Source organism: Brienomyrus brachyistius, chromosome 15 (assembly GCF_023856365.1).
Source record: "Brienomyrus brachyistius isolate T26 chromosome 15, BBRACH_0.4, whole genome shotgun sequence".
Classification (NCBI taxonomy): Eukaryota; Metazoa; Chordata; class Actinopteri; order Osteoglossiformes; family Mormyridae; genus Brienomyrus; species Brienomyrus brachyistius.
The window spans coordinates 1,565,111-1,576,215 of NC_064547.1; the positions used below are offsets into that span (position 1 = coordinate 1,565,111).

The following is an 11,105-nucleotide window of genomic DNA, read 5'->3' on the forward strand; positions in this document are numbered from 1 at the left end:
GTGTGTGTGTGTGTGTGTGTGTGTGTGTGTGTGTCTATGTGTGTGTGTGTAGGTTGTTCATCTTGCGTCCAAAGTTAAGGTTATATTTTATACTACTTTAAAATAACACATTTTTGTTTGACTGTTTTACAAACACATCTAAAGTTTTTATACATGTAAACATTAACAAAAGCTGTTAATGTCTTTTCTTTAAAATTTACAAGTCTATTTTGTGTGGTTTTTCACAATAAGACTCATGAACGACTAAGTTAGCGGTCCTATACTTTCACAGACCTAAAGTTAAACTCTAAAGCCCCTGACCACCAGTGTGTGTGTGTGTGTGTGTGTGTGTGTGTGTGTGTGTGTTTGTGCACATGAGCATGAATATACATTTACTGAAAAAACATATTTATTAAAATAACTAAGGCTTTATTATGTCAATTTTTTTTTTAAAATAATTCCAGCAGATAAATGGGGTCGTTATAGTCAATCTGTAGTCTCCCTGCATAGTGGATGACTGCTGACACTGTTGAATTTGAACTATGTTTCATAACTATCAAACAATATGCAGCTCCGTTACCGTTGTCAACTTAGCATTGTACTCCAGCAAGCATCTCAGATCAAGCTTGTAGATTATATAAGCTGGGGCCGTGGGTACCTTGTAGGATGTCTTTATTAAAATAACTAAGACCTTATTCTTTAAAGTTTTTTTTTATGTGTATTTGCAGCATGGTGCTAAATGCAGCTTACTGGTTCCTATTAAATGTAATTAAATAATCATGTACACCTTCTTTAAAATAACAAGACTATATCCTAAATTCTTGCACCCCTGCCTGATTCCACAGTTCCTACCCCACACTTATGTGGCCCCCCTCCCACCCTTCCATGACTTGTGAGATAAGAAAAGCAGACTTCTGCCTGCCTGGTCGGTCATTTCTAGCTGCTATTTAGGTTCTTCCTCAAATCCTGTTGCCTAAATGACTTATATCCCACTCATATTAATTTAAAATTTCGCTATAAGAAAACAATCCTTATACATTTTAATAAAAAACGTGAACTATATATGTTTGGTGTTTTTTGATTGAGCAAACTCTCGTGTTTTTGTGTGCGTGTCCGATACAACTGTAGTTTGTATCAACTTTTTTTTAGTTTGACCTCCGGGGTGTGTGTTTGTCCGCATGCGCGTGAATAAACATTTACTGAAAAACATATTTATTAAAATAACTAAGACTTTATTCTGTCAAAGTTTTAAAAAATGTGTTTTGATGCATGTCACTAAATGCTGCTTAATAGTACCTAACCGGGGCTGCTCCCCCAGAGACAGTTGCTATGCTGCTTAATAGTACCTAACCGGGGCTGCTCCCCCAGAGACAGTTGCTAGTCCATTTATTCTTTTAAAGACTACTGATTCCAATTTGGTGCCATATGCTTTTATCTTGTAGGCCGTAGGATAGCTCCGTTTCTACCAGCTATAGGCCATGGGCGTCTGGGCTATTATGCTTAAATTCTTTATTAATTAGCGTTGGCTATGTGCTTTATAACACTGCTGATTCAGGTCTCTTGTAGATTTTCTCTTGACCGGTCAGCGCAGTCTCTCTCTCTTGTACATAGAAAAAACAGAGAATACCTATTATTAGAATGTTATTTTTAATTGAATAGCATTTTTATAACAGGAATAAAAGAAATAATATACTTACCGGGTAAGGTCTCGATGAAACTTGTGGTTCTTTGGCTGGTACAAACTTTGGTAAGGCGTTGTGCCTCTAGGAGGAGGAAAAGGCCCCCCGCTCGACGTAATACAATTTAATTGTCTCTGTCACCCCATATCTGCACGGTCATGTATGACAAACAAAACTATAAACAGAATTTACTGGCGGGGAAATTGTCAGACTTGATGTATGACCAGGTGGTACGGCCTTGACGATGCTACTCGTGCCTGTGTAAGAAAATTATCTGTAATTTGGGACGTATGTGAAAACAAAACTTTAAACAGAATTTACTGGAGGGCAAAAGTGTCAGACTCGATGTATGCCCCGCGTGGCCGGGTAGGGGGGCGCCTCGATGGCCAGGTGGCACGGCCCTGCAGAATTTACTGGCGGACAAATTGACAGACTCGATGTATGTCTCGACTTATGACCTTTACAAATTGGCGCCATACGCCGATGTGATACAAACGCTTGCGTGAGGAAAAAACACACGGTCAAAACTAGCGCCGAGCGTTTTTATTGGACGATAGACCCTGCACCTCCTCCTCTCATTCTTTGCTCCAACTTTACCATTTTATCCCACAGTCTCTCACAGTTTCTCTCAGACTCGCGCAGCAGCACGCCTCTCAGCTCTCCCGCATCGCTCTCTCCGAGGATTATCCAAAGCCGTGCGGACCTTTCCGCGCTACCGCACCAGTATGTGAATAAGTCCTTTGCTGATTCTCCGAAGCCCGGGGACCTTACCACGCTACCGCACACCGTACGCTCGCGCTCCATCAGGTAACCCAGCCACGCTCACTCCCGCCCGCGCACCACAAAATAATAATAATAATAACTTATTCAAATAACACACGCTCATAAGCACTCTCATCAATATCATTTTTAAAATAATACACACTCATAAGCACTCTCCTCAATATCATTTTAAAATAATAAACATTTAAAATAAGCATTTAAAATAATAAATAATTAAATCCAAATACCATTGCAGCACTAACACAACCAACCCAGGCCCCCTAAGCCACAATCATTTAAAATAATAAATAAATAATTAAATACAAATACCATTGCAGCAGTTACACAACCAACCCCCCCGGGGAAGAAGACAAAAAAAATATTTAAATAAATAATTAAATCCATATGCTATTGCGTCAGTTACACAACCAAGCTCAACCCACTACAACATAAGCTCCGCCCACTGAACTTTTGAACGTGACCTTTGACCCGACCTGTCAATTTGACAAAAGCGGTATCCTTCCTCTCTCTCACAGGAACCCGTCTCCAGAATTCAGAACTCCTATGTCTAGAAGAAAATCAACTTGCAATATTAAGTAATACTGAGTAAATAGTTTGTGTTACTGTCCAAATGTGTTTCTCTACACTGTAACACATCATGCATTCAGGTAGGTGATAGCCTTTGTGCTCTGTCTCATGGGGTAGGTTCCAGTCACCCTGCAACCTTGCACTGAATAAGGCAGAAGGATGGATGGATGGATGGATGGATGGATGGATGGATGGATGGATGTGAGTAACTGAGGCAAGATTTCACCAGGCTTAAAGTACCAAGGCCCTCGTTGCCACTCATCCAGGAAAAAAAAAAATCTGACAGAGCAAAATTGCACATTTTAAAATAGCCACACCAAGCATTATAAACACTGAACAAACCAAGGAAATAAAAACACTGCTTTCAGAATAACTTTGCTGCATTAAAGGAAAAAGGTCATTATGCAACTGTATATTATGCACTGTATCCAGTATCTACTCTCCTGGGGGACTTGCCTTTCATAGACAGTGATTATGCGATGGCATTGGGGCTACTTAATATGAGCCGAAAACAATGTTAAAATATGGCATTTTCCTGCAGTTTCTAGAATTAAACAACCTGCATGCGGTTTAATTAAAACTCAGCCATGCATTTAGTGTATCATCCAGCTTCTGCCGGATAACATTCTAAGAAGCAAAAACAGCATTATATTCATTCAGCAACATATTACATCCCTTATTGGATCTGACATTCCAACAGCTCTCTTAGGAAGATCCTTTTTTTTTTTAAAGCAGGTTTAGCCTAAAACGATAAAGGAAAAATTTTAATCAAGACTATCTGATTCCAGTCAAGACAAAGATTTAAGGAGACAGTGCGGCAGTCTGGCTGACTCGCCTCGGCAGGCGTGGGGTCACCTGAAAGGCAGCCGCTCACCAGCACACACACTGACCTGCTTTCATTCACTGGACACTGGTGAGAGTAGCACAGAATGCCTAACAAAGGCACAGTCTCAGAAACACATGCACACTGCAAGCAACGGCATACAGCTGGCTGCTGCCTGCCCGCCATGTTGGCACTCAGCATCATAAATCTCCCTGTTACAAAATCTGCATCTTCACAATCCAAAACTGCCATGACTGACACTACAACTCAAAGTGTGCACACTTTTCAGAATCCACTCTGCTTATTCACTAACTACCTGACAGACCCAAATGATTAAAACAGCACATTTCAACGCAGGCCCTCAGCGATGCGATTCCCAATTTGTGTTGCGATTATTCAAATATTCCAGCTTCGGTCAGCCGACACTTTCATGCTCCGACGGAAGGCAAGCTGTTGGGACGCTACATTATTCAAACTATCCTAAGGCAAGTCACATCAATAACCCACCACAGATGAAATATGAACAAAATTATAATTCACTGCTACAGGCAACAGAACTTGCCACAAAACTAAAGACAAATGAACCTGTTGAACATCAACACAACACAGACATCTTCCCAGAATGACCCTCCTTTTGCAGGACGTGTCAGCTCATGGAGAGAAGGGTTACAGCACCCCTTGTGGCCAAACCGGGGCAGTACAACTGGAAAAAAGGCATTCTGACCATGACAGGAAAGCAACTGAACGATAAAGAAAATGAACAAACAATGATTATGTCTGCACTATACCTGCATCGTTTATGAAAATGTGTGCCTGCCTGTCAGAACACTTAGGTGTCGTCATTAATTTCCTGACTGTCTGTTCTGGCGATTTTCCGAGGGGGGGTTGGATTCTCGCCTTCCTCTTGCTCCTGTTCCCTCTTCTTCACTGCATTCTGTTCCAATGGAAAGAGAGCTTAATTCCCCCCCACTTCCCAAGGTTACAATCATCACACGAAACTGCAGGAATAAACCTGAAAAACTGAAAAGGCTAATCACCACATTATTAAACTGTATTCTAAATATTTTAACACGTAATTAACTTTTAATATCATGCAAGTAATATGGCAGACTGTTCCGGAATATTTCGTGTTATCCATGTCTCTTACTTTTTTGTCCCACTGCCGATTCAAGTAGCGGAGGAGAATGTTGGTTTTCTCTGTAACAATGACTGAAAGAAAGAGGAATTCAGTATGCCGTAAACACCATATGGGTCCGTGCTATAGAAAATGCTTACTCAAAGCAGTAAGGCAGGCCACGGCCTTATTACACCTGCATTCAGGGAATTAACCGGCCCTATATTAACACTGTAGCTAATAAGCGTCCTTCATGATGAAAAAAATGCGTAGGAAAAACAAGTTATCTAGCAGAGCTGAACAGGCTGGAACAAAAGATAAAGGGAGGACGGGGGGGGGGGGTTGGGGGGGGACCTGGACCCTACGGAACGCCAGTTTGTCACACACATTCACACTACAGGTAATTAATTCTGAGGCAGCAATTAGACTAACTACATGCGTTTGGTTTATGGGGGAAACCTGGAGTGCCCAGAATAAAGCTGAATGAGGCAGGAGAAAAGGCCAAACTCCACACAGAGAGGTGGGTCTGAAGCTCACAACCCTGCAGGGGTGAGACTACAAAGCTTCACTAGGGGCAGAATGAAGGAACTACTCTACCGGCATAATTGAACTGAAATACATAATTGAAATACAGGCATTTTTAAAGCAAAGACTGCCTTAATACACATGAAATACCCATTAGATTTGATTAATCTCATTAATCACAGTCACAAGACCACTATGAAACACTGACATCCAAAATTTACAATAAATAGGAAAAACGAAAAAACTTACTTGCCTACCAGACTGAAAATTCTACCCATTCATATTAATTTAATGGACCCACGGTTGATGCAAAATTAGTTGGAAAGTAAAATGAAGGTGTAACATTAAGGAAGTTTCTACCAGATATTTCTGAAATTAGTAAAATTGCAGAAAGCTTGTCCCATTTGTAATGGAGGACTTACTCTGTTCAGAAGGGCATTCGCAGGTAGGAATGTACACTGATGGCCTCCTATTCTGTTATAACATAGAAAACCACAATAAGCAAAATGCAACTCATCCTGTGAAAACCTTAGACGCTCATTCTGTAAGAGCTATAAGGCAGCAGAATTCCACACATTACTCAAGGTGCCCCGACATTAAAAAAAAAAAAAAACATGTTTCTGTCACATGACTTCATCAAGGAGGGAATCTGAAGCACAATTCGATCAGCACTAGGGCTAGTTTGGTATCAGAGTTTTTGGTTCAGTACCTGGCATGGTAGATGGCATGGTACCAGTATGGTATCAGTTCGGGACAAATGTAAAAAATAAATATTCACACTATATTCAATAGTTTTGCAGTCCCTTGCAGTAGTTTTCCACTAATAATACTAGTACTAATAGTAACTGTACTGTGTCCACTTAAAGTACAAAAGATAAAATTTATGGACTAATAAGTATAAACCTAAACCATACAGACGTATCCATTTAAGTCTGCTTTAAGCATTAAACTGTGGGGAACAGTGCACACCATGTAATTTTGATTTATGTATCTTTGTAATTGCACTCATTAACAATTGCATGATTAGTAACGCAAAAAATACTGCGAGGGAACGCAAAACTACTTAAATTATTTTCCTACTCTGACATCTTAGGGGCTCCGTACAACTTGCAAAACCTATTTTAATACGATAACTACAGAAAGCGTACATCATATGAAAGTAACGTTTGGACTGTTGCCGACTCGTCAGAACACCGGCAATGCTCACCCAAGCTCTGCAGACAGAATCTGCATGAAATCTGCTGAAATTGTTCTTGTTGTAGACAGGAAGTCCTTTCAGAAAGTCTGCCTACACAGAGAAATCACACAATCATTTGAATAATTACTTTCAATAGTGAGGAAAACCTCAGGCCGCTATTTATCGGGCAGTTGAAATGTAAACTAATAATTCGTCTTATTACAGGATTTAGTTTCTCGAAGGTCTAAATCAGAGAATGAAAATGTTAGAGTAAGACCAGTTTATCACTGGACGTCTTTACGTTCATTGGACTCGTTGAAATAAAGACACTCAGTCAAGAATGCTTTTTCAAATGTAATTAAGTTAACCAATAGCAATGTCCTGCTGTGTGGTTGTGTAGTAACTTGCTTATTCTGATGTTTACACTTTCCAGCCGTTGCAAAACTAAACAAACCCATGTTTGTTAGATAACAAGTGGGCAAAGTAACAAGTGTTTTTCTATATTTTTGCTAATAAAGCTTCAAAAATAGTATCATTTGACATGAAGGGCGGTGTGGTAGTCAAACAAGATAACCCGCAAAGCCCTTCAGCCGACGGTACACGTAAATTAGCCAGTTTACATAATTATCATAATTTCCCAGTGATTATGAAACAGCCCTATAATATACAAACAAATACGTTAACAACCAACACAAAGAGTGACTCAGTCGCTACATCTAACTTGTTCATTTAGAGCAAACTAGTAAGCTACCGGTCAAAAACTGCCATCTACCACCAATATATTACATTATTAACGAAGTTTAGAGTTTTAAGCATAAAAAATGGCCAGACCATTAATGCTTTATCTCATCCATACTTCGTTATTTGTGCTAATCTAACATGGATAATTTAAATTAAATTCCACGTGACTTTAACCGAGATCACAGACTTAATTTCATTACCTACAGCGTTAGAGTACAGCTAGAGGAGCAGCCTCTCCGTAATTCCATATTGCCTGTTTATCGAGTTAACTAGGAGCACCTGCGTGTCTCCATCGCCATCGGAAAAATAACAGCAGCTCTACGTGGTCATGCACCACTCTTATCTGAAACCCACCATTTTTGACTCAATTCACAACCAGCTTTCGTTTTAATTTGTTGATATCCACTGGTTATCATTGGCCACCCGTGGCTTCCATACTGTCGACTAAGTACTTGGGGAACGTAAAGCGAGCCCTGGGGAACTCGCGTAACAATTGGACCGAGCTCTGCTTGTCATTCCTAACTTTTTCTAAATCTCGCGAGATTTCGGGGCGAAGGCGGCTGGTGGGTGTGTGGGAAATGTAGTTAGTAACGTCATAATCCTAGTTGTTTCCGGAATGGTCAAGCCCACGAATCCCCTATTCAACAGGTTTATTTGGTGTATTCTTTTGTCAGCCTTGCTACTTTTTACTAAAGAAAAAGGTTGTCAGTGATGTTCTAACAGTTATTATAATTCAGTGTTGCAAAGTCTGTGGGTTGGTGTCCCACCCCTGTGCTGAGTGTGAAGCTTGCATGATCTTTTGAGTACATTAATTTCCTTCCACAGGTCAAAAACATGCATACATAAATCGGCCTCCCTAAATCGCTCATGATACTGCCTTTGACGTACAGTGGAGTAGCATTCTGTCCCCCGCTTTGTGCTCTCTGTCTCTTCAATTGGCTGCGACTGAATCTAAAAGATTCAGTGGTGAACAAATGAAAGAAGCATGGATGTGACAGGTGGTATCACTCGGACGCCCAGTATCCCGATGTGACAGGTGGTATCACTCGGACGCCCAGTGTCCCGTTGTGACAGGTGGTATCACTCGGACACCCAGTGTCCCGATGTGACAGGTGGTATCACTTGGACGCCCAGTGTCCCGATGTGACAGGTGGTATCACTCGGACGCCCAGTGTGCCGATGTGACAGGTGGTATCACTCGGACGCCCAGTGTCCCGATGTGACAGGTGGTATCACTCGGACGCCCAGTGTCCCGTTGTGACAGGTGGTATCACTCGGACGCCCAGTGTCCCGTTGTGACAGGTGGTATCACTCGGACGCCCAGTATCCCGATGTGACAGGTGGTATCACTCGGACGCCCAGTATCCCGATGTGACAGATTGTATCACTCGGACGCGAAGTTCCCCGATGTGACAGGTGGTATCACTCAGACGCCCAGTGTCCCGTTGTGACAGGTGGTATCACTCGGACGCCCAGTGTCCCGTTGTGACAGGTGGTATCACTCGGACGCCCAGTGTCCCGTTGTGACAGGTGGTATCACTCGGACACCCAGTGTCCCGATGTGACAGGTGGTATCACTTGGACGCCCAGTGTCCCGATGTGACAGGTGGTATCACTCGGACGCCCAGTGTGCCGATGTGACAGGTGGTATCACTCGGACGCCCAGTGTCCCGTTGTGACAGGTGGTATCACTCGGACGCCCAGTGTCCCGATGTGACAGGTGGTATCACTTGGACGCCCAGTGTCCCGATGTGACAGGTGGTATCACTCGGACGCCCAGTGTCCCGTTGTGACAGGTGGTATCACTCGGACGCCCAGTGTCCCGATGTGACAGGTGGTATCACTTGGACGCCCAGTGTCCCGATGTGACAGGTGGTATCACTCGGACGCCCAGTGTGCCGATGTGACAGGTGGTATCACTCGGACGCCCAGTGTCCCGTTGTGACAGGTGGTATCACTCGGACGCCCAGTGTCCCGATGTGACAGGTGGTATCACTTGGACACCCAGTGTCCCGTTGTGACAGGTGGTATCACTCGGACACCCAGTGTCCCGATGTGACAGGTGGTATCACTTGGATGCCCAGTGTGCCGATGTGACAGGTGGTATCACTCGGACGCCCAGTGTCCCGTTGTGACAGGTGGTATCACTCGGACGCCCAGTGTCCCGATGTGACAGGTGGTATCACTCGGACACCCAGTGTCCCGTTGTGACAGGTGGTATCACTCGGACGCCCAGTGTGCCGATGTGACAGGTGGTATCACTCGCACGCCCAGTGTCCCGTTGTGACAGGTGGTATCACTCGGACGCCCAGTGTCCCGATGTGACAGGTGGTATCACTCGGACGCCCAGTGTGCCGATGTGACAGGTGGTATCACTCGGACGCCCAGTGTCCCGTTGTGACAGGTGGTATCACTCGGACGCCCAGTGTCCCGATGTGACAGGTGGTATCACTCAAACGCCCATTGTCCCGATGTGACAGGTGGTATCACTCGGACGCCCAGTGTGCCGATGTGACAGGTGGTATCACTCGCATGCCCAGTGTCCCGATGTGACAGGTGGTATCACTTGGACGCCCAGGGCCCCGATGTGACAGGGGGTATCACTTGGACGCCCAGTGTCCCGATGTGACAGGTGGTATCACTCGGACGCCCAGGGCCCCGATGTGACAGGGGGTATCACTCGGACGGCCAGTGTCCCGTTGTGACAGGTGGTATCACTCGGACGCCCAGTGTCCCGTTGTGACAGGTGGTATCACTCGGACGCCCAGTATCCCGATGTGACAGATTGTATCACTCGGACGCGAAGTTCCCCGATGTGACAGGTGGTATCACTTGGACGCCCAGGGCCCCGATGTGACAGGGGGTATCACTCGGACGCGAAGTTCCCCGATGTGACAGGTGGTATCACTTGGACGCCCAGGGCCCCGTTGTGACAGGTGGTATCACTCGGACACCCAGTATCCCGATGTGACAGATTGTATCACTTGGACGCGAAGTTCCCCGATGTGACAGGTGGTATCACTTGGACGCCCAGGGCCCCGATGTGACAGGGGGTATCACTCGGACGCCCAGGGCCCCGATGTGACAGGGGGTATCACTCGGACGCGAAGTTCCCCGATGTGACAGGTGGTATCACTCGGACGCCCAGTGTCCCGTTGTGACAGGTGGTATCACTCGGACGCCCAGGGCCCCGATGTGACAGGGGGTATCACTCGGACGCGAAGTTCCCCGATGTGACAGGTGGTATCACTCGGACGCCCAGTGTCCCGTTGTGACAGGTGGTATCACTCGGACGCCCAGGGCCCCGATGTGACAGATTGTATCACTCGGACGCGAAGTTCCCCGATGTGACAGGTGGTATCACTCGGACGCCCAGTGTCCCGTTGTGACAGGTGGTATCACTCGGACGCCCAGTGTCCCGATGTGACAGATTGTATCACTCGGACGCGAAGTTCCCCGATGTGACAGGTGGTATCACTCGGACGCGAAGTTCCCCGATGTGACAGGTGGTATCACTTGGACACCCAGTATCCCGATGTGACAGATTGTATCACTTGGACGCGAAGTTCCCCGATGTGACAGGTGGTATCACTTGGACGCCCAGGGCCCCGATGTGACAGGGGGTATCACTCGGACGCCCAGGGCCCCGATGTGACAGGGGGTATCACTCGGATGCCCAGTGTCCCGTTGTGACAGGTGGTATCACTCGGACGCCCA

General features: G+C 45.0%; 1 protein-coding gene and 1 long non-coding RNA gene across 3 annotated transcripts; both read right to left on the minus strand.

Moving 5' to 3' along the window:
- Positions 1-1,190: 1,190 nt before the first annotated feature.
- LOC125709185 (uncharacterized) lies at positions 1,191-2,683 on the minus strand. The gene is made up of 2 exons (XR_007382645.1): positions 1,326-2,683; positions 1,191-1,275 (listed from the first exon to the last, which is right to left on the minus strand). It is a non-coding gene; the product is annotated as an uncharacterized LOC125709185 (long non-coding RNA).
- A 1,661-nt stretch (positions 2,684-4,344) lies between these two features.
- LOC125709184 (DET1- and DDB1-associated protein 1-like) lies at positions 4,345-7,893 on the minus strand. Of its 2 annotated transcripts, XM_048977369.1 has the most exons (6): positions 7,743-7,893; positions 6,678-6,758; positions 5,893-5,944; positions 4,979-5,040; positions 4,620-4,765; positions 4,345-4,534 (listed from the first exon to the last, which is right to left on the minus strand). In XM_048977369.1, exons 1-5 carry the CDS (start codon positions 7,743-7,745, stop codon positions 4,661-4,663), a joined length of 303 nt encoding a protein of 100 aa, XP_048833326.1. In that variant the 5' UTR covers positions 7,746-7,893; the 3' UTR covers positions 4,345-4,534; positions 4,620-4,660. The 2 variants fall into 2 exon arrangements, with proteins under 2 accessions (XP_048833326.1, XP_048833325.1); XM_048977368.1 differs by having other exon boundaries at positions 4,345-4,765.
- Positions 7,894-11,105: the final 3,212 nt, after the last annotated feature.

Bases quoted from the DNA above. Each gene is read 5' to 3' on its own strand.
- LOC125709184 (XM_048977369.1), bottom strand. The intron at 5,945-6,677 runs GTGAGCATTGCC...ATGTTATAACAG, and splicing joins ATTCTGTCTGCAGAGCTTGG to AATAGGAGGCCATCAGTGTA. The intron at 5,041-5,892 runs GTAAGTCCTCCA...TCTTTCTTTCAG, and splicing joins CGAATGCCCTTCTGAACAGA to TCATTGTTACAGAGAAAACC.